The 23,986-nt window shown below is 47.0% G+C and overlaps 1 protein-coding gene across 2 annotated transcripts; it reads right to left on the bottom strand.

The window, feature by feature from the left end:
- Positions 1-1,697: 1,697 nt before the first annotated feature.
- On the bottom strand, positions 1,698-21,898 carry USP21 (ubiquitin specific peptidase 21). Of its 2 annotated transcripts, none has more exons than XM_075607901.1 (14): positions 21,748-21,898; positions 20,175-20,242; positions 18,653-19,418; positions 15,738-15,797; positions 15,069-15,192; positions 14,447-14,558; positions 10,985-11,122; positions 10,345-10,460; positions 9,307-9,410; positions 8,592-8,678; positions 6,372-6,450; positions 4,703-4,810; positions 3,181-3,295; positions 1,698-2,912 (listed from the first exon to the last, which is right to left on the bottom strand). In XM_075607901.1, the coding sequence occupies exons 2-14, from the start codon at positions 20,183-20,185 to the stop codon at positions 2,825-2,827; spliced, it is 1,908 nt and encodes a 635-aa protein (XP_075464016.1). In that variant the 5' UTR covers positions 20,186-20,242; positions 21,748-21,898; the 3' UTR covers positions 1,698-2,824. The 2 variants fall into 2 exon arrangements, with proteins under 2 accessions (XP_075464016.1, XP_075464017.1); XM_075607902.1 differs by having other exon boundaries at positions 1,699-2,912; positions 10,345-10,409.
- Positions 21,899-23,986: the final 2,088 nt, after the last annotated feature.

Genomic DNA, 23,986 nt, shown 5'->3' with positions numbered 1-23,986 from the left:
CTATACTGTATATATATATATATGTAATAATTGTCCCATGGGCTAGTGAAAAAAGTGTTAAATCCCTAAAGGGGTTAAATAAAGCATGAGCTTATGTGAGTAGTGCAATTAAAATCTGGCTAAAGCCAGTATCATACCTACCTTTGCTATAAAGGTAATCAGGGTGCACAAATTCCCTGGTGTGACTATAATACAACTTACACATATACATCTCTCTGTCAGCCTTACACATTCACCCACCATTCAATGGAGTGTGATGTCCAGACTGACACTGGGGTGTAATATACCTGCACTAATTGGAAAATTGGTAGGGGCTCAGTAACTGCTATGCAAAGCAGATGAGCATTTAAACCTACCCCTATGACGTTTCAGAGATACTACATTTAAAATGCCCTATGGGAGTATGCAGCAAGGAAAAGGATTGCCTAATATTAGTGAGAAACTGTACATAATAGAGCGCTCCTCCCTATAGAAGTTTGCTGCAGGGCAACCCGTTTAATGCAGGTACCTACACTATACTGTATATATATGTAATAATTGTCCCATGGGATTTAACACTTTTTCCCCTAGTCCATGGGACAATTATTACATGTATATACAGTATAGTGTAGGTACCTGCATTAAACGGGTTGCCTTGACGTGGCATGCAGGCTTACAAATGCTTTGGCCAAAGGGTTTAACCAAATAGCCTTTTTCATGAGAATATTATTTTATCTTTGCCTAATTGGTAGGAGCGCAGGAATCGTTCTGTTTGTTTTTCCCTTCTGTCTGTGCCATAATGCCATGGATGCAGGGCCCCACTGTATATGCTCCTGCAGGTGTAGGGAACGCCTTGTATAACCACAGGTCTCTTCGGTCCTGGTAGAGGCTATGTCTATTGATGAGGTCACCCCGTGAGTGACAATCTCATTGGGACGCAGGTGCCTATTAAAGTCCCTTTCCTCAGTCACTGAACAATGGAAGGTCATGCTGTACTGATGCAGCATGTGATACTGTCTCCAACACAACTCCCAATATCACGGTTTCCATAGCATTCAGTGGAAACATTAGCACAGTATATATTGCACGCGATCTGGCAAAAGTACATCTCTACTTTCAGATAAGACACAAGGAATCCATTTTCTGTAATCACTTTGCTTATATAAGGGAGAATGGGAGGCTCAGTGAGTAAAGGCGGGGGAAGGAAAGGCGCGGCGAGTAAAGGCTCAGTGAGTAAAAGGCGCGGCGAGTACAAGCTCAGTACTCAGTGAGTAAAGGCTCAGTGAGTAAAGGCTCAGTGAATAAGGACTCAGTACTCAGTGAGTAAGGACTCGGCAAGTAAAGGCTCCGCGAGTAAAGGCTCGGCGAGTACAGGCTCAGCACTCAGTGAGTAAAGGCTCCGCGAGTAAAGGCTCGGCGAGTAAAGACACTGACTGATAATGACACAGTGTGTAGCGGGGGAACCAGGCTCAATTCCCTGTGTCGGCTCCTTGTGACCTTGGGCAAGTCACTTTATCTCCCTGTGTCTCAGGCACAAAAATCATAGATTGTAAGCTCCACGGGGCAGGGACTGTGCCTGTAACATTCCTCTGTGCTGCGTACAGCGCACTATACTGTCATTGTGACACGCTCTGTGTCCCATTGGGAGAAAAGCGCTATATGAAATAAAGTTATATAACAAATGCACACAATTACAGCATGTTTCATTTTTTAGTAAATTTATTGGTAAAAGTTAGTATATTTATAATTCCATCATGTTTTAACAAAAGCAGCATTTCCACAAGCTATTGCCGTATGTACAAAACATCTTTAAATATTTATAATTAAAAGTTTTCTGTATATTTTTAAAAGAACAAAGCTTTCATAAAAGTTTTTTTTTTTTTGCAGGGTGAGTGGAGGGAACATTTTTTCCAAAATGTTAGTCGGTTGGAACAATATGTAAATATATTCCCCAATTAGATCTACAGTATAAAGTTAATGTATCCTACAGTCATTAGCCAATTCCCCCCCCTCCCCTTGGGCTCAGCTGGCCTAATGACGTCACCAATCCTGAAGGTGCCTTATTGCCTGATAGGTCAGTTTCCAGAGGTGTACTTTGACCCAAATCTGTCCTTGTAACTATGCTCCCCCATTCCTCACAGCTATTAACCTCACTCATCCAAGTCCAACGTGGAGGATGATCCAGTGAAAGACTGTGGGTACAAGTCACAGGGTCCATAAAAGCCTTGAGCACTTATCAAAAAGAAGGGTACCCTCACCAGGAGGGCAGGGTGACATTTGTATACGTGAACATGGAACTGGAACAGGTTCTGGGGACAAAGAGGTGTGTGAGGGTGTCCATCACCAACACTGCCTTGATGATAATCTAGATATCCAAGCAGGGCAGTGGGAGAGGTGTCTATAGCAGCTTCATCTGTTTGTTCCCAGCGGTCAAGTGACAATCTTGTGTCTCTGATTCACAGTTCATATTTGCTGCAGGTTATCATTTAGACACTGACACAAACAATGCTTTGTGTGGGTCTTGCTTAATTTACTGGTTTCAAATAAGAGTTGGTAAAAACATCAAATAAATATCAGTAGATAAATGTTTATTGCTTTAGTTTCTCCGCTGCCTTTGGAACCGTGAGCCAGCTCCATCACCCCAGACCTTTGTCCCTACCATGTTACTCCTGGTGGTGTTGGAGAGGTCCTGTGACATGCAGGGTCACTCATAAGAAAAAAAAAGAAAAGAAACATGCTTGAAACAGCAGGACCTTGTGATGTCACTTCCTGGAAGGGGTGACCGGCAGCAGAGCATGGGACAGGCAGAATCCCCATAGAATGTCCGTTGTCTTAACGAGCGCGGTTATTTCTTCCAACACGCATCTTCTAGTTCATAGAACAGAACGTAGCCCTCGCTGGACGGAATCTGACTTTCACTGATTGGAGACACTCTGAAGGTTAAAAGGAAAGGGCAATTAATCCAGGAGCAAGGGGGAAGTGCCTAGTTACCACCCTACTAGAAGTAAATGAAAAACGAACGCAATAATGAGATGTTAGAGAAAGGTGTGAGTGTTCGATCACAGGACACGGATTCACATCCCTCCTCTGCGTTTTATATGATGCATAGAGTCTTGTTACTCAAGGCCACACCTGTAGAAGGACATATACACAAAGCCCCGTTTACCCACTCCATCCCCGGAGACGTCTACTCGTCCTCACCGTGAGTCATTGTAGGCTTGCCAGCCAGACTGGTCCTTGCAGTAGGCTGTGTAATGACCGTAGTGGACACTGCCCGAGTGATTGCACAGTGCGTACAGATTATACACAGGGCTCCCTGTAACGAGGGAGAACGCAAACAAACTTATTGACCCCTTCAGTGCCAGAGCAAATAAGATCTTGCCAAGAGGTTACATCAAGTGTGGCCAACTCCAGTACTTGAGGGCCACCAACAGGTCAGGTTTTAAGATTATCCCTGCTTCAGCACAAGTGGCTCAATAAGTGGCTCAGTCATTGACTGACCCACCTGTGCTGAAGCAGGGATACCATGACCAGTTGGTGACCCTTGAGGACTGGAATTGGCCACCCCTGGGTTATATCCTTTTACAGAGTGTTACCCCTATGATACTTTATAATAGGCAGTTTAGCGAGTGAATTATGGGTATTCACATTAGAAACACCAGTCTGGCATGGATCCCTTGGTTTGCCAGACTTAGGTGAAATGTTTTTTTTTCCTCTCGCTTCTTAGTCACAGCCACTTACATAATTCTGCTTGAATGTAAGCTAGAGGCTCGCTTACCTATTTTCTTCCAGGAAACAATCACTTTTAAACTCTTCTGCCTATTAATATAATTTCTGCCTTTATTACAGTTTTATAAAGCGCAAGTTAATATATCAAGCAGTTTACTCTTATTCCATCCCTTTTCATAATAGAAGTCCCAAATCCTTTTTAAATAAGCTCAAAAAAAGGTTTAAAAAAAATAATAATCTAATTTTAAAAAGTATTGCCAGTGCGTATTGCGATAACGGGTATCATTTACACTACAAATCGTATAATCCAAGGCACACATTTGTTACATGATATAATTAGCGGCAGCTACTCCTGTGACGAGTGTTTGTAGCAGGATTCGGGGAGGGGGTTCTCGCCTTGCTCAGAATCTTGTGCTGCGAGATATTTCTAAGGTAGACCTCAGACTCCTGTACTCTGAAGTCTGCATGTGACCTTGTCTTGTAATCCAGGGCTATTTCTGAGCTCCTGGCAAAATAACCGCACGCACGCTAAGCAGTTTACCGACTTCTCCTTAATCCTGCCACATGAGACCTTGACACTTGTTTCTAGAGATGCAACTTTCCTTTTTATATGGGGATGTCCTCAGGATACGCCATCACAAGGAGACGCCTCAGTAGCAACTCAAAGATCACTCTGAATTTTATGTCATATCATACACTTAATATTTTGACTCCATTGCTGCCAGATCGGTCTGCACACCACTGTAGCAAGCCTCTGTAATTAGCCGTTGGCTCTTAATATGCTGTAAAGCCGTTGCCCCGTGTTGTAGAATATTTTAGTCCCAATTATTTCAAAGGAGCTGCCGTCTTCTCCAGCACAGGTAAGAGGTTTCACAGCATGTGAAATAGGAGCCTACGAGTCAGTAAAACACAGACGTTTCCAGCTGGAGGTGGTTGTAGCGTTGTGTGTTGAAGGGAAAGGGTCTGGGAGAATGGAGCTGGAAGGGAAACTCACCGGCCTTTTCGCTGGCGAACTCCTTGAGGTTTAGCCTCTGCAGTGGGAAGTCCACAAAGACAGAACATTTCTTGATGGAGAACCTCGTGGTGGAGAATCTGTTCAGGTCTTCACACCGCCGAGTTAAGGCACATCGCACACTGCGCAGAGAGCGGGGGAAACTGGAGAAGGGGATTGACCATTTACATAAATCATTAACCCCGTACTACCAGAGGATCCTTCGACCTATTGTACATCATTCCATCCATTAAAGAATTAACCCATCACTTCTACGGTAATGTTTGCTTTTCATCCTGGCATTTACACTGTGTAATAAATCTATATGTATACACATTTCTCTAAGGATGTCTGCACATCCCTCTGTGATAGGCTGAATAGCCTGCCACTCACCAAGAGACGGCCAGTGAAGATGCACATCCCTCACTCTCTGTGATAGGCTGAGCGGCCGGTCACTCGCACAGGGACAGTCAATGAGACATTGGCTGTGTAACATCTTAAGTGTCACATATGAAGTGTCCGTGGAGTTCAAATTGGAGGTGAAAAATACAAGAATTGGACTATGCCCTTCATCATCAGCCCTGCAACTGTGAGACCTTGGCTTTCTATATCACTTTCAGGACTACACTGCCCTCCCAGGCCTGATTTATACACCTGATCTTTCCACTCCTCTTCTCATCCTCCAATACTTGGGACCTCTGTCCTCCTACCTTTCTCACCCTGCATCTCATCATGCCCTCCCTATTGCTTTTCCTGTTTGCCGTTTCAAGACAGATGAGATGAGTAGGAGAGGAGGGAGTGTAGTATGCAGAGTAGCTAAAGCCTGGGGGCCCCGCTTACTTCCCCCCCTCCCCCCCTGTAGAGACAGGCGGGGGAAGATGGTATGTGGCCCCGGCAAACAGAAGCCGGTAGAGGAATCGGCCATGCAGGAGAGGAGCGCCCTCTAGCAGTCTCACCCGGAAGTGTTTATAACTTCCGGTGTCTGCTGCCACAGCTCCTCTTAAAATCTCCTCCCGCCAAAGGTAGCAATGGGAGAGAGATAGCTGGGGGAAAGAGTCCTCTTCCATTGCCCTTCACTGCCGGTCGCGTCCTGTGCTCCCAGGGAACGCAGAACGCGATCCAACCTGAAAAACAAGAGCTCCTTGGGCACGGAGTAGCCACGGTGTCATGGGGCCACTGCAATGTGTCAGACCCCATGACTTAGTGACTGCGTCTTAGGGCACACAAAGGGTTAAAAACTACACAACACCTAGAGCCCAAAAGCTAACCCAACTTGAGTCAATAAAAGGTATTGACCCCCATCCCCCCCTCCCATCATTCCAACCTCCCCCCTTCTCCCAAAGGTCTCATCACCATCCCTCCGCCACGTCAAAACCATTCCTCCACCACCATCCCACCGCCACGTCACCACCATTCCTCCACCACCATCCCACCGCCACGTCACCACCATTCCTCCACCACCATCCCTCCGCCACGTCACCACCATTCCTCCACCACCATCCCACCGCCCCGCTGGAAGTAGAGCGTTTAGGAATGTTGGATGCTTGACAGCCAAGCGTGAAGGACCTTTGGCTCATTGGCGTGTTCGGTCCGGTAACAACACGTCAGAGTATACATGTAATGCTCTTTGGGGCGTTCAAGGTGCAGATAATAACCAAAGCGGAAAGGATACGCAGCACGAGGATGCGGGGGAAACGCTGGATGGTGAGTTTTTTGGTGCTCTTGGTCCTTTGCCGGCAGCGATCACAGATCTGGGAGGTAGAAGCTGGGTGTTATTCTTTACACATCTCGCACTTCCTGTGTAACACCCAGCGCAAAGGGAGAGTTCTCCCAGCGCAGCCCGCCCCCATCCGCGGTGTTACCAACGCACGGTCAAACATCTGTTTTGCTTGTTAAAAAATACACTTTTTTTTTTGCTTTTTATACCCCAAGAAATGTGAAAACTTCTCTACTAAAAAATATAAATAATAAGAAAAGAAGCAAAAAACTGTTAGACATCTAAAGCATTTGTTGTTAAAATAAACAATTACACGTAAACAACTTTGTGTAATTGGTTTCCTTAGAAAGATTTAGTCTTGGATATTGGCGTCCTGTATAAATGACAAATATCCCTTTTTCTCCGGAGTCGCTGAATTCAAAAAGAGCAGCAACTTTTGTTTCTCTCTCCGACTAATGATGGCAAAAATCACCAAACAAACAGGCGATAATTCCTCTCCAGCTTTCAGGACTGAAAACATTCACCAACATACACTAAAGATCGGAAAATCCTCCAAAGTTGTTTTTTTTTTTTTAAAGGGGCGATCCGGGGGGCGATTATTATTATTATTATTTTTACACAGAGCTGGACCCTACAAACACAGGATAGGTAGCGCTAACTATATAAGAAATATTAACCCTTTTATGAGAAATAACCCTCACATAGGGGGCTGCCTAAATACTAAAACTGACCCCCTGGTCAGATAACAATGACAAAAGAAGAATGTAGTATTAAAAAGGCGCCGGCAGGTAAAGGATATATCCACCAACAGGAAGAACCGAAATGGATTCCAGGCTGTAGAGATGTGCTTAAAAGAAATATAAAAAGACACAAAACATAGTGTAATACTGTAAATGTAAGAGAACCCCTGAAGAAGAGAGCAGCTCGCTCTCGAAACGCGTAGGGTTAATTTGGTGGGACCTGGATCGCTACGCCTGAGCTGTTCCCAGTGCCGAGACGAATCAGCTGTTCATCAGCTCAAACTCATCACAAGATCAGCACGAATCTGCTGCGGTGAATCTGCCACCAGCTGCAAGGAGAAATGAGCGCCAAGGGAGAGTGAACACACGCAGGCTGGCGTGTGCAACCATCTTCCTGGCCCTGATCCGGTGCAGTAGCTGTGTGAGCTGAAAAGAGAGGGGATACTCTCAGATATATCCACCGCCTGCTTTTATCTTTCGTCCGGTGAGTGGGCAGTTCATCTGGTGTTGCTGAATACCGGTCCCATATCGATTGTCCTAATATATGATTATATTTGTTTATAATTATTTGTATATGTTTTTTATGTCCAGTGTTTTCAATCAGTTTTATTAAATGTTTTTTACAATCCTTATCACCTATGATCTCAGCTGATATATATTAATTTAGTAGTTGTGTATAATATATGTTGTTTGTCTCTTACATTTACAGTATTACACTATGTTTTGTGTCTTTTTATATTTCTTTTAAGCACATCTCTACAGCCTGGAATCCATTTCGGTTCTTCCTGTTGGTGGATATATCCTTTACCTGCCGGCGCCTTTTTAATACTACATTCTTCTTTTGACAGAGCTGAACCCTGTTAATGTCAGCTCGGGGGTCCCCTGGCTTCCGGAGGTGCTTGCCTCCGTAGTGGGTACCGGTAGCCGCGGTGGCTGAGCTAGCTGGGTTTAAATTTTAAAGCTCCCGCATCACGCGGGCCAATAGGAAGCTGAACCTGATGTCACAGCTTCTTATTGGCCCGCAGGGCACGGGCTTTGAAACATCGCCATAACGTGAATCCTGCTAGCCGAGAGTGGCTACCTGCACCAACTATGGGGGTCGGTATCTCCGGAAGCAGGGGGTCCCAGGAGCTGAAATTAGTTGGGTTCAGCTGTTAAGACCACCCAGCTTAAAAAGAAAGATAGATATAGATATATAGCCTGCTTAGATTGCCTTTTTACCTACTGTATTAAACACACACAACCCCCCTAATGTAAAGGAGCCGCCCCTCCTAAGTCATATTTCAATCATCCTAGGAGGGGCTGCCCCTTCACATTAGGAGGGTTGGGAGTGTTGCCTAATGCCAAGTTTGCTCAGACAGAATCGCTCTCCTTGTACTGGATGTAATTCCCCCTCTCTCACGCGGCAGGTCCTCTCCTCCCCGGGGTCTCTCACCGGGGCATTCTCGGAGTTCAGTTCTTCCTCCTTTGTGAAGAGGCTAAAACAGTCGAGAAGTGAAACCTTCCCTCCGGTGAATCCTTTCTGCAGAGAGAGAGAGAGGAAGCCAGCAACAGCAACATTAGATTGTAAGTTCCTAAGATCGGACCGCTGCAGGGCTCGAGTTACAGTGACCAAATGATCTAGTGATGATTTGACTTATTTGAGGCTGTGCCAAGCTACAGCAATACTTAGTACAACTGCACATGCCCCAAGAACAGACTGAGAAAAGTTTGTATTGAGGCTCTCCAGATAGCACTGTCGACTTCTGCGGCCCAACCCATATGTTCTGCACAGAAAGACATGCAGTGTATTATCGCTGTGTCAGCGTGAGGCTAAATCCCCTTTGCAGACATGAGGGGGACAGGGGGGCTGTGTTTTATGACCGTTAAATTCTAATCCACAAAAGAAGAGGATCATAGCGGGCTGGGGCTGTATATAGATACTCCGTGTTACTATACAGTGTACCAGGTTGAGTGCAATGCTTTAAATTCACAAAGACCGAGTTTTAAACATTTCCCTCATCAGAGCCAATTGTGTGACTGTAATTTGCATATTCGTTTTGAGAAGGAACTTCAAACCCTACAGTGCAGGGGCGCTTAGCGCGACTGCTATTCTGGAGACGGGTCCGCCCGTGCAGGTCCAGAACACTCAGCACGAAAACAAACCGTACCTTGGGGATGGGAAGAGACAGATCGCAGAAAACCTCAAATGTGGGCGAGCGGTATCCGCAGGACTGGCACTTAAGGCAGCTCTTCAACTGGCCGACAAACAGATCTGGCGGGAGGAATGTAACACGCGGTCAGGACGGATAGACGGGCACGAACAGGAGATGGAGCGGGGACGGGAGATGGGATGGCATCCCTATTTAAAAGCACTTGCAACCTCTATCAGGTCTCAGGCTGACTGCTTCCTGCTGCGCGAGTCTCAGCTACATGCCCTGTCCCAGTAATACTAATTCCCCCCTGCCCTATAACAGGTGGCACGCAATGCATCCCATGTCCCCCTGAACTAATTTATTGATCCCTTCCCTTTAAAGCCCAGCCTGTAATAATACAAAAAGGAGCATCCCAGCTCAGTTACTATGGGGCCTTTTTTCTAAGCGGTGCACCAGGAAAAAAACTCAACTTGAATGGGCCGTATGGTGCCATCCGGGCCTTCTGGAATAGCACCGCTTAGTAAATCGTGCGACATATGTACTAAGTGTCGATGCGAGGTATCGCAGCCTGACCCGGTGTTCACGGCCATGTTAGCGCAGTTGCCGCTGGAACAGGTTGCGTGCGACACCTGTCATCGGCGCTACGTGAATCCCGGCCTACAGCTATTTGCACTCGTTAATAAGTCAGGTGCTGGTACTTGGGGAGGGACTGCACCCAATGTTTACCAACATATCTTATGTCTTCTTACTATATGAATCCCCTGAAAAATCGTAAGCCGTCTATACCAGGGGCAGCCAACTCCAGTCCTCAAGGGCCACCAACAGGTCAGGTTTTCATGAGATCCCAGCATCAGCACAGGGGGCTCAATCAGTCCCTGCTTCAGCACAGGCGGTTCAATCCTGAACCACGAACCGAGCCACATGACCCAAAGCTGGGCTATCCTTAAATCGTGACCTGCTGGTGGCCCCTGAGAACTGGAGTTGGCCACTCCGGGTCTATACGCTTTGTTTGTAAAGTGGTCCAATAAAATGAGACTAGCCTCTAACACTCACCTACTATTTTACTGTCCTCTCTCTCCAGGTAACGCTTCCACATCTGATTGGCTCGTCCCTCGTCACTGACAGAAAGGTGACAGGTGGAAGAGGACAAGTGACTTACATGGACCGCCCTAAGCAGACACACGTGTGTCACAAGGCTTGTTAGCATTACATGTTAAAATAGACATGGTCTCCCCTCCCCCTCCATTACTAAGATCACAATAGTAACATGCCCTTCCTCACTACCTCCTCCTATGCATTTGCAGGGAGGCTGAACTCCAGTCCTTAAGACGCCCCAAACAGGTCAGATTTTAAGGATATCCCTGCTTCAGCACAGGTAGCTCAATCAGTGGCTGTCAAAGCCACCTGTGCTGACGCAGGGACTGATTGAGCTACCGGTGCTGAAACAGGGATATCCTGGAAACCTGACCTGTTGGGGGGGTTTTGAGGACTGGAATTGAGCCCCTGCATTACAAGATAACATGGGTTGCCCGACTCCCCTCCAATCTCTACTTTTGGCTTGGATTAGCAGTACTTGTGTCGCCGCCAGCCTGCTGATGATTCGGAGTGTTGCTCGTGGTATGATATTCCTGCCCCCCAAAACCGCCAGACCTACCCCCCCCCATCTCCTGCATCACCGATTCGCACTCGTTACCTGAGAGAGTCTTGAGGCTCCAGTGCCATTGTGCGTTTGGTGTCAGAGAGGATGCTGGGAGTTTTTCTGCACTTCCTGTTGATTTCAACGTGAATTCGGTCCATGAAGAACTTGAGGAACTCCTGAGCGTCTTGCTGGCTGCAGGGAAGTCAAAACATCAATGCAGACATATACCTTGTATCCTACAGCCACGTGGCTATCTCACTGGCCTCTGAAGTAGGAGAAAGGTCCTGTGTAAGGTGTGAAATGTTGGTTGCTTAAACGACTTCACACCGGTGCCCTTTGGTGTGCAACTCTTCATTGTTGGTCTCTGAAGTGGGAGGCCAACCTAACCGGCAGAAACTTACTCTAAAAAAACTTAGTATTTGGATTAATATACGCCGTTTATAGGTTTATTATTATTCATTGTATTTAAATACATTATTTAATGTATTTTATTTACACAAGTGTGTGTGTGTGTGTGTGTGTGTGTGTGTGTGTGTGTGTGTGTGTGTGTGTGTGTAAATGCAATCTTATATAGAAAGGTAAATCATATCCCCTGACAGACATATGGTACAACGTTGTAGTCCATTAGAAACAAGTGATTGTTTAATTATTTAACGGATTACTATTATGATGGACAGCACTATATAACTTCTGGCAGTGTGGACCAGTGAACACTGGCTCCTGAGGAAGCCTGAATCAGGAAAAACGCGTTGAGTCTTAGGCCTCGTTCAGGGTGCCAGAGTCAGGAGTTGGAGGGAGGGCGTTCGGGAGGGCGTTCGGGAGGGAGGGCGGCAGCCTGCTGGGCGATGTGTGTTCATCCTCCCAGCAGACTTTTTCAGGAGTTGAGGAGGCGGGGAGGGGGCGGGGCTACAGACCTGAGGTTAGGGATCCAAGTTGCAGTCTTGAAATCATTCTCAAGAATGATTTCATTGGCTGCCGAGGTCCCAGTGACGCTGCTGCAGCTTCAAAAAGCGATTTTTTTGTTTATTGAAACTGTAGCCAGCGTCAACTCCGGACTTCGGAAACAGGGCAGCTGCTACCCTGACAATCACAGTTCACTTTAAATACATTGTATCCCACGTCCGCACGCACGTCCGCACGCCCTCCCTCCGAAGCCTGCACCCTGAACGAGGCCTTAGGGAGAGGTACAGAGCCTGCTGTAAGCTATTGTGCATGGAGGTAGGCAGAGATCTTGGCACCGAGCGGAACCGGAAGTGATGTCAGACACGAGGATTCCTGGAGCGTGGAGGTCCGAGTCGGAGCTCCGGCCGGCTTGGTTCCTGCTGTGCGATGTGCACTACATGCGTGTGGTTATCTTAACAAATGTGAGCGGGATCGCCCCCAGATTCCCGTTTCTTATAATATAATTATTTTGTACCATCTGCACGATGTTTGGTTTCTCCGTCTGAGCGAGCGCTGGGCCCCACATTACAGCGAGGAACAAAAGCAAGAAAACTTCATGGCAGATACACCATATAATGACTGTATAGGAGTTCATGGAATGAGACATTTTCTTCACGAATGTCACACAATATCACGATTGGTATATTATATTACAGGGGGGCGCAAACTTTTTTCCCTGCGCCCCCCTGCCGGCGGTCACCTCCCCCCCGCACCTTGGCTCCGGCATCATGACGTCACGTTGCCATAGCAACGTGACATGACCTCGCCGCGTTGCCATGGCGACACGTGTGGAGCCAAGGTAAGTGAAGGTTTACAGAGGCCCTGCATCTCCCCCGGCACTTAATTTAAGTGCCTTCCGGAAGCGCGCGGGGCCTCTGTAAACCCGCGCTCCCCCGCAGGCAGTCTCGCGCCCACCCTGGGCGCACCGCTGTTATATTATATACTTTTGCGCTCCAGCAATCCCTGTTTTTTCTAAGAAAACGGTATCTAGCGTCACAAAAAGCTGTTCTGCCAGATCGAAGAAAAAAAAAAAAAAATCAATTTGGCGTGGGGTCTTTCCATGGAGACTTTGTTGCGAAGTTGCTGTCTGTGCCCGTCAGCGATTCGGGGGAAGGTTTTAGGGTGCGTTATATAGGTAGAGAATACTTGCCATATTATAAAGGGGGTTTCAATCACTAATTGCTTCTGTTTCTGGGTTATCGTTAGAACGTTTGCACCCGAGGGCTCCGGGGGAAACGCAACATTCTTACACACGGGGAAAATGGCCGCCCAAGTCCTGGTTAAGGCAAACATATTAGAAGCTTGGTATATAAGCCCTTAAAGGAGTACTCCTGGTAACACAGTTCTCCCTTCAGCTCCGGGGACCCCCTGCTGCCCGTATCTCTGTGCAGTTTAAAGCCTCTGTGTCACGTGGGCCAATAGGAAGCCGGCTTATTGGCCCGCAGGACATTTAGGCCGCCATATTGATAGCCCCGTCTGAGCAGCTACTGGCACCCCCTATGGGGGTATCTCGGGAAGCAGGGGTCTCTGGAGCTGAAATGAACATGGTTCAGCTCCGGAGAAACCCTAATTCAAACAAAGAGTGCCACTTTAAGCGGCTTTCATTCTACAGCGCTGTTGGTTTCATCCTTCGGAGGTCAGCCACCCACAACACTTTCTGGTGTACAATGAGTACAGTTTTGGGCACCACTACTTAGAAAAGACGTTATGGAACTAGAAAAAGTGCAGAGAGTCACTGAAATAATATAGGGGATGCATAATCTGATTTATGAGGAGAGGCTAGCTAAATTAGATTTATTTACATTAGAAAAGAGGGGTTATGATAACTATATACAAATATATTCGGGGACAGTACAAGAAGCTTTTAAAAGAATTATTCATCCCAAGGGCAGTACAAAGGACTCGGGGGCATCTCCTTAGGTTGGAGGCAAGAGGATTTCACCAGCAACAAAGGAATGGTTTTGTTTTTTTACAGTAAGGGCAGTTACAATGTGGGATTCATTACCCATGGAGACTGTGATGGCAGATACAATAGATATCTTCAAAAAAAGGTTGGACATCTTTTTAGAAAGGAAAAGGTATACAGGGATATACCAAATAAGTATACATGGGAAGGATGTTGATCCAGGGATTAATCTGATTGCCAATTCTTGGAGTCAGGAAGGAATTTATTTTCCCCCATATGAGATATCATTGGATGATATGTCACTGGGGTTTTTTGTTTGCCTTCCTCTGGATCAATTAACTAACTGCAAGTACGGATATAAGATAAAGTATCCCATCTAAATTTAGCATAGGTTGAACTTGATGGACGAATTTCTTTTTTCAACCTCATCTACTATGTGTGTGTATAGATATTATATTATATATATATATATATATATATATATATATATATATATATATATATATATATATACATATATACACATATTATACCCATCCCACATGCTTCCTTTCTGCTCTGAGCCTCCTCTTTCTGTGTCACGGTTTACTCTGTGCTGACAGCAGCTTGCGAGATTAGAGGATTACATGTGGGCCCGTACCCGCAGGAGCCCAGAGAATCTCCCTCACCTGTAACCCGTGAAAGACGGGACGTATTTCTGAAAGACCACTTTAAACCGCGCTGGGTTTACGGCGTCCGAAGCGTCGGGACTCCACAAGGAGGCAATAACCACGGCGAAGGCTGAAAACGAGAGAGAAGAGGTTTCAATAATGTGGTCCGCACGCGACATCTCTAAGATACACACACCAATCCTGTGTACACTGCCATATTCAGCAGCGAGTATACCGACAGCAACATAGAAAACAACAAGGGTTAATCCCATATTTCCCACAACAAACCTCTAAATATTAAATCCAATGGTTTGTGGCCTCCATCCGGTTTATCAGTAAAAGTTTATTAACCCTTACGCTGCCAGAGAAACAGTTGCAAAACAGCGATGAAATAAATAATTACAGTACTAATAGATTGTACATTTAAGATGCGTCCATACAGTTATCACCATGATTATCATGGTAAATTCCTATTTTTCTGTGTTATTTTAAATGAAATGCTAAATCCTGCAATCGCTAATACATTCAAATGACAGAGTTAGTCCGGAAACCCATTTGGTTAGTCTGAGGCACTAGGTGACATGGTTCAAGGGCTCGGTGCCACGGCTGTCTAGCAACAAGGGGTCTCCCCTGGACGTACCCTCTGTGAGTTCATGCTGCGACCTGAAGGTTCCAGGCTGCTCGTGCCGATGCTCTTGCCGGAGGATATAGTCCCGCAGGGGTTTGGTGCTGCTCAGACACTGAAGGACGGCGTTCATGAAGCACTGCAAGGTGACCCACAACAGACACTGCGGTCAGACAGCAGCAGACCACAAGACACAACAACGCCGAGACTGGGAAGGGAGTTAGGACAACGGTCTAAAGAATTATTTAGACCAGAGATGGTCGGCTGTGAAGACCTCATTATGTTCACTACTAGTTCAACATCTCCAGGGGGACACAATGAAGATCAACTGAAATGGCGCAAGGTTTGTATGCAAGACAATATCAGGAAAGGACACACAGAGTGAGCAGGAGGATACGGCCGAGACCTTCCAATGGCTCAAGGTATGAATAAAGTATACAGAGGAAGCAACTCGGCATCTTCAGCGCAGTGAACACAGAAGATAACGTCCCCTGCCCACCGTAATGTGGATACAATCTGAATTAACACGTTTCACACTTGTTAGAAAACCACAAGTAACATTGGATGGCGTCAGAGAGGGACAGCGGCGGTGAGCTGGGCAGACGAGGACTCCTTTCTGGCAGAGAACAGGTTAATAACCTCGGCGTGCTCTGCCGGCGACAAGAGACAGGACATAAAACTCACCGTGTTCCCTAAATTTCGCAGTCCCACGCGCCCCGAGCCCAGAACTGGAATGTACGGAGGCTACGGAACCAAGAGAGAGGGAAACATTTAGTACAATAAGGGTTTTATTACGCGGAGAGAATACGGTCACGTTTATACTGCGATCCTTTCTGACCAGCTACAAACACATCAACACATAGTGGGGACCGGTTGTAACAGGGGCGGGCAACCCCATTCCTCAAGGGCCACCAACAGGTGACGTTTTCAGGATATCCCAGCTTCAGCACAGGTGGCTCAATCAGTGGCTAGTTGAAGACTGAGCCACTGATTGAGCCACCTGTGCTGAAGCAGGGATACCCTGAAAACCTAACCTCTTGGTTGGCCCTTGAGGAATGGTGTTGACCACCTCTGGGTTGGAAGCTGCGCTGTCTGGGTATTGCTCAAAGTAATCTCGGAGCAGCAGGTCTGTGTCAACCAGTTTCATTGCATTAGGATCATGTAAAGCGAGTGTTTATTTAACCAACGTCCTTAGCAGGAACAAAACCAGCCACCAACCGCACTCTTCACTAGACCCGCTGAGTGGCGAGTACACAGCCCACATGCTGCAACCCGCTGAGTAGCGAGAACACAGCACACATGCTGCAACTCGCTGAGTGGCGAGTACACAGCCCACGTGCTGCAACCCGCTGAGTGCGAGTACACAGCCCACATGCTGCAACCCGCTGAGTGGCGAGTACACAGCCCACATGCTGCAACCCGCTGAGTGGCGAGTACACAGCCCACGTGCTGCAACCCGCTGAGTGGCGAGAACACAGCACACATGCTGCAACCCGCTGAGTGGCGAGAACACAGCACACATGCTGCAACCCGCTGAGTGGCGAGTACACAGCACACATGCTGCAACCCGCTGAGTGGCGAGTACACAGCCCACATGCTGCAACCCGCTGAGTGGCGAGTACACAGCCCACGTGCTGCAACCCGCTGAGTGGCGAGAACACAGCACACATGCTGCAACCCGCTGAGTGGCGAGAACACAGCACACATGCTGCAACCCGCTGAGTGGCGAGTACACAGCCCACGTGCTGCAACCAGCTGAATGGCGAGTACACAGCACATATGCTGCAACCCGCTGAGTGGCGAGTACACAGCCCACATGCTGCAACCCGCTGAGTGGCGAGAACACAGCACACGTGCTGCTACCCGCTGAGTGCGAGTACACAGCCCACATGCTGCAACCCGCTGGGTGGCGAGAACACAGCACACATGCTGCAACCCGCTGAGTAGCGAGTACACAGCCCACATGCTGCAACCCGCTGAGTGGCGAGTACACAGCACACATGCTGCAACCCGCTGAGTGGCGAGTACACAGCACACATGCTGCAACCCGCTGAGTGGCGAGTATACAGCCCACATGCTGCAACCCACTGAGTGGCGAGTACACAGCACACATGCTGCAACCCGCTGAGTGGCGAGTACACAGCACACATGCTGCAACCCGCTGAGTGGCGGGTACACAGCACACATGCTGCAACCCGCTGAGTGGCGAGTACACAGCACACATGCTGCAACACGCTGAGTGGCGAGTACATAGCACACGTGCTGCAACCCGCTGAGTGGCGAGTACACAGCACACGTGCTGCAACCCGCTGAGTGGCGAGTACACAGCCCACATGCTGCAAGCCGCTGAGTGGCGAGTACACAGCCCACATGCTGCAATTAACTAGAGTCTTAAAAAGGAAGCGTTGTGCGCTGGTGTACACAGTGATGTATAATGCTAATGGACTAAATGTTCATGGTGTAATCAACATGCGCGTAGCTCTGACCACTCTAAGCATTAGTCCCTGATGTTGCCCTCAGCTGCTAATCTGCAACTCCACGTCCTAAAGCCACCCACAAACGGACACAATATGGCCCGGCTCGTGCTTCCAGCCCAGTTTGCAGCATTTGGATTTCCAGAACGGATCCGTGATCGCTGCACATTCCTTTGCTCAAATGCAACATGAATTTAGCCGACCGTTAAGATGGCATCACACGGGTCAGAGTATGCGCGGCGTCTGCACGCCTCCGTGCCGACTTTACCTCGCTCGTCATGAGAAGAAGTCCCATCATGGCCGTGTGCACCACAGACTCAGAGATATCTGCCTTCTTCCCTTGCACCTCCTTCTTGTCGGCCAGGGTGCGTTGCAGTTTCTGGGGTAGCTCCACCAGACCGGCTCCCTGCAGCCCCGGCATGGTGCCGTGCTGCCGGGGTGCTCGTTCTCGCCCGTCTCTAACCCTCGGGGCACTGAGTGGGATTAAGGGACCTCTCTCTGTGCACATGGACTCCCGGTCTCATCCGCTGATTGGATTTTTCTCAGGGGCTATTCTAGGTGGCTCAGCGAGATCATCTCCTGGGGATTAATTAGCTGTAGTGTCACGCTGGTTTCTCCAAGGAGATCAGCGGTGGGGAGGGAGGGGGCGAAGGAGGACAGAGGCCCCATGCGAGACGGGCGCACACAGAGGGAATTCTGGGTTCTAATCCTCGCTGTGCTGTAAACCTGACCTTGGACGTATATAGAATACTGCAGAAATATACACAGTGCATTTCGGGTCATATTCTTTAACCCCACAAATCCTGCTCTGTGCAAATTACAATCTAAATATTGAGATTTAAAAAAAAAAGGGGGGGGGGGGTGGGGTATTATCCAAGGTCACAAGAAACAAACACTGGTCTTTAAACCGAGGGCACCCCTTACAACTCAAAAAGAATAGAGAAGAAACAAGAACATTTCTGGGAGCCGAGTGAGCACCATGCTATGAAGATAGGCCATCGCAAACGGAGGGGAAAGAGAAGTGGGTACATGGATAGCCTTCCAGCGCTGTGTACCACTCATTTTTTATTTTGCGTTACTATTAAGGGAAAACATGGCGGGTCCAAACCCTTAACTTGTACTTACAGGAGTAGTTACACCGGGGGTCCTGTCCTGCCCCTTGCTGCCGTTACAAATGGGGGTCTTGCCGGGGGTTGAGCTGCTGGTTAGTGGGGGCTGGCATTCAGGGGGCTTTGCCTTGGTGCCGCCGTTAGCCCGGGTAGAGAACAGAACATCGTCGCTGGCTTTCTGTCCCATGTCTAACCCAGGCAGCACGTTGAATCTTTTCAGGGAGCAGCTTCTCCTCAGGGTGGCGGTTTCCAGCGAGGGCTTCCTGCTGGAAGAGGCGCTACGCTCTCTCATCCCCATCCGGGTCAGGTCCTTGCTGATCTCCTCCCTTTTGTTTCTGGCCAAGCTCAGATCCCCGTGGCTGACGGATTTGGAACGGGACAGGCTGCTGATCCGGCTTTCCCCCTCGCCAGGCTGAGCTGACGCCTTGCCGGCATGTGCCACGCTGGTAACCCCGAGCATGTGGTCCGCCTTCACCGGCCCCCGCTTGGATGCAGAACGGGAAGGCTCCGAGCGCTGTGCACTTCGGCCCCTGTCCGTCTTCCCCCTCTCGTCCAAGGTGGGTCTAGGCGGCAGAGGACGCGGCTTCTGGGCAGAGCACGCCCCATTGCTGAAGAGGGTTGTGGCGTAGGCAGAGCTCTGGCGCTCTTGGCTCACGGTGCGGTAGGAGCTCAGGATCTTGCACACGGCTTTGGGCTGTGGGATGATGACTGCATTCTCTCTGCCGCCCCCGCCCCGGGGATCACACGCTTGAGGCATTGTGGGTCTTATGGAGAGGGGAGCCCTGAGGAAAGATTATCATTATCATTTATTTCAAAACGCAGAAAAATGGGCGAGTATAGACAATCCCAATGAAATTATTACATTTACACGAGCTGGGAAAGTAGGTAAGGACGACCTTCTTCAAAGAGCTTACAATCTAAGAGGGAGAATTCCCCAGGGAAAGCACTTTGTAATACCACAATTTGATTTACACACGTACACTTCTAGTCGCTTTATTTATAGATCGCTACTGAAAAGTCAAATGTTAACCCGTTATTGACAGAGGGGATACCAACGTATTGGGCAGCCGCCTGTGACAAGGGTAACGCAGACCTTCATGTGCCAAAGCAAATGGAGTTATTATTAGAAAGTGATGAATGAGCCCTTACCTGCAACAGTATCATTCCATAAGCGTTCCTGACACCGCAAGAACATTGTAAACAATACGGACAGATGTCACACACCGTCACCACTTATAGACAACATGGAACGGGAAGTCATACGACTTGAGGGTGTACTTTTGTTCCCTTATTTTGTGTATTAGTGGAGATTTATTTAATGGATGGGGTCATGGTAGGGAACACAGCTCAGCTACAAAGTTTCACGTAAGGTCTACCAAGAAGTCAGTTTGTGCTGGTACATGCAATTCCTCTCCTTATTAACCTTCTTGCTGCCGAAGTGGCCTGCAAGGCAATGAAGATGTGGCGTCTGTAGTTGCATGTTTTTAGCTTTTAGGGGACTAAATGGAGTCTGCATTTAAACAAGTGATATTATATACCTCATGTTCATGGCTTCGCAGGCAGAATTTCCTCCCGTTACCACTCGCTCAGCTCACATCTTCTCATCCTGTGAAGGAAGTGCATTGATTCCTCTGTGAGTGTGAGGTAAACTTGTGTGGAGTGCTCTAAATACACATAATCAGAATACAATGCATCCTTTGGGGATTCCTGTCCTTGTGAGCTTTTCTCGGCTGTAGGGAACTGGCTTGCTTTGCTCATCTTTCGCAAAAGAGCTAAGACCTTATTAACATAAAAAGGCACCTCATGACACAATAGTCAGGGGTCAACTCCTAAGTGTATAGTTCTCCATTCCCTTTAAGCAGGGTCTGATCCCCTCTATGAGTCTTTAAATCTCCTTTATCCACACGGTCTGTGAACACGATTTCCACCAAATTCCATGTATACAGTGGCGTGAGATCTTCTGTATTGGGTATCTATTAGAGAATCTGTTATATTTGTTGATATTAGAAAAGTTGGCTAGTTGGCTAGAACAGTGTGGTCCTTAAGAGGTTTATATAACCCAGTACACACAAGACAGGCTCATTTTAAACTAAGCCTTCTATATTGTATGCAACTTATACAATTAGAGCACAGCATTGAATAACTTTTTTGAGTTATTAAATCAAGACCAAAAAAAAAATGAAATGATTGGGTCTGAAGAATAGAATATCCACCATCACCAAATATGTCTCAGGGAATTCTTTGAAATATAATAGGATATATGACACAAGCAGCTTATCCTGTGTGTATGGAGTTTCTATATAGAGCCTGTCTTCCGCTCTCTGTGGGGTTACTGATACTTATAGGGTCTATATGCTCTTTATATGAAGCCTGGTGTCACCTCTACATAGGGGGTCAGCAATCCTTATAGGATCTCTTTATAGGGAGTTTGCCTTCTTTTGGGTGTATTGGGTCACTGGTCCTTATAAATGTACATGGGGTCAGTAAAGTTTAGAGTGGCTATGCTCTTTATATAGAGTCTGCCTTCTATTCCTCGTGGGGTCCCTATGCCCTTAATAAGTGGCCTGGTCTATATGTATAGGGTCACTGGTCCTTTATAAGTAGCCTGACCTGGGTGTATTGGGTCACTGACCCTTTATAAAGGAGCCTGACCTGGGTGTATAGGGTCACTGACCCTTTATAAGGAGCCTGACCTGGGTGTATGGGGTCACTGGTCCTTTATAAGGAGTCCGACCTGGGTGTATGGGATCACTGGTCCTTTATAAGGAGCCCGACCTGGGTGTATAGGGTCACTGACCCTTTATAAGGAGCCTGACCTGGGTGTATAGGGTCACTGACCCTTTATAAGGAGCCTGACCTAGGTGTATGGGGTCACTGGTCCTTTATGAGGAGCCTGACCTGGGTGTATGGGGTCACTGGTCCTTTATATGGAGCCTGACCTGGGTTTATGGGGTCACTGGTCCTTTATAAGGAGCCTGACCTGGGTGTATGGGGGTCACTGGTCCTTGTAAGGTCTTCTTGCTCTCTCTCTGTATGTAGGGGGTCTCCGTTGTAACCCCTCCCTAGTCTCCTCCCTCCCCCCCAGCAGGCCCCCACACTATGTTGTGTTACCTGTGAGGACCCCTGTCCCAGGGTGCGGGTTTCACGGCCTACCCCTCACAGGCTTCATAGCAACCGCAGCATCCGCAGCCATCTTGAATTTTCCAGGCTCTTCCCTTCTCTCTTTCAGCCTCGGCAGCCGCTCTGCGGCTGCGCAGCTCGCCACCTCGCCCCGCCCACTATTTACAAACGTTACCTTGGAGACAGAAGAGACGCGTCTCCGCCTTGTGCTCTCAAAAGCTCTGCGCGCATGCGCAGTCTACAGCACTCGCTGCAGGGCAGCCATCTTTGATTTGGGCAAATAGCCCACAACCTTGCCTTTAAAAAGGATACTTAGGAAGTATAAATCATTGGGTATTTAACTTTTCTGCGTCGACCATAATGATTTTTGCTACGTTCTATAAAAGACAATCTCAAAAGAAGTTCTGCAAATGTTATATAAATTATAGTGTATAAAAAGAGGTAGGTGCAGGGATAAAACACAATAATATGAGGCTGGAGTTCCAAAACAAAGCAAGAGTCACAATGTAGCCACGCCAAATTATATGTGCAGAATGACAACGAAGGGGGTCATCTTCTTACTAAATACTTTTTATTCTGCTAGTGTCATACAACGTTCAAAGTTAGCCAGCAGACCAGGTAATATAACAATGAAAGAAATGGTGTGTGTGACAAATCATCGACAAACTCTCCTTTTACATTAAAATGACAGGATGGGCGCCAGTATGGGTTGCGGGTACCCAGCGGTGCGATGAGATGTGGTATACGCTTTAAACGCAAGTCACAAAACCTCACTGAAACCAGCCACTGTTCGAGGTCTACCAGGAAACTAGGAAACTACAATATTGAAGCAAAATTAATTTATTACTCGGATCATAAACATTAAACTACAATATTAAAACAAAATTGTGAGTTATATAATAATTCATACTTTATTTGATTTGAATCATATGTGGGTAGGAGGTTTTAAGGTAAGTGCTTAGGGTAGGGTTTTTTAGGTTAGGGGCCATCTAGTGTAGACCACTCCCCCAATTTGGTAGGCCACAGATATCCAGGTTGATCTCACGCTCTATTAGCACCGAAATTACACTAGTCTTTACCGTTAAAATCGTTTATGTTCTGTACAACTCCGAGTGATGTCGTGTATAAGTCTGGGAACTGCAAATGTATTTGGCTGTCAGAATGTAAAAAAAATCTATAGACGGTAGCTATATAATGATCAAAGGGAAGATAGAGGAGAAGGTTACCTTAGCAAATATATATGCCCCCAAAGTTGGGCAAGCAGATTTTTTAGAGGAAGTGCTGGCAATAATTAACGTGTTTAGAGAAGGAGCTCTATATCTGGGTGGTGATTTTAATGTTGCACTAAACCCGGTGTTAGATACTTCCAAAGGACATATAAAAGTAAGCAAAAAACAGACAATATTTATAAATAAAATATTGAATCAGCCGGCATTAGTTGATGCCTGGAGAGTTTTGAATCCGTCAGAAAAAGATTACACGTATTACTCACACCCACATGATAGCTATTCTAGAATAGATGATCTTTTTATAGACCAGTTTAATGTGAGTAAAATAAGGAAAGTCCATATTGGTAATATTACGTGGTCAGACCACGCACCAGTAACTCTAGAAATTGAGTTGGGTTGGGGGGTCTATACAGAAAGGTGAGTGGACACGGAGATTGAACGAGCCCTTGCTGAAAAACAGTAATGTAGCATTAGTGATTGAGGATGCTCTTAAATATTATTTTGCAGAAAATTATGTAGGGAATATATCACCGGCAATATTGTGGTAAGCTCATAAAAGTGTTATAAGGGGAGTGTTTATTCAGCAAGCCTCCCTCAGGAAAAAAACTAAGTTAAAGAGAAATTATAAAATTAAGCAAGTTAATCCAAGACCTTGAAACAAAACATAAGAGGGCAGCAGATAAGGAGATATTGGCGAAACTAATAACAGCTAGAGGAAAATTCAACGTGTTAGCAACTCAAAAAATAGAAAACTCACTGACTTGATTTAAACATAATTATTATGAGAAAGGTAATAAGATGGATAGACTGTTAGCCAATCAGTTAAAGCCGAAGCAGGGCCAATATAATATCAGCAACATTCAGAAGCAGGATGGGGTAGTGTCACAGGATCCAAAAGTTATTAAAGAAGTGCTCAGACTATTTTATGAGAAATTATATAATATAGAAGCCATGCAAAATAGGAAGCAGGAACATATGGAGGAAGACATGAACTTACAGAC

Source organism: Ascaphus truei, chromosome 7, assembly GCF_040206685.1.
Source record: "Ascaphus truei isolate aAscTru1 chromosome 7, aAscTru1.hap1, whole genome shotgun sequence".
Classification (NCBI taxonomy): domain Eukaryota; kingdom Metazoa; phylum Chordata; class Amphibia; order Anura; family Ascaphidae; genus Ascaphus; species Ascaphus truei.
The sequence above is the reverse complement of the archived record's forward strand: the minus strand, read 5'-3'. Positions and strand labels throughout refer to the sequence as shown.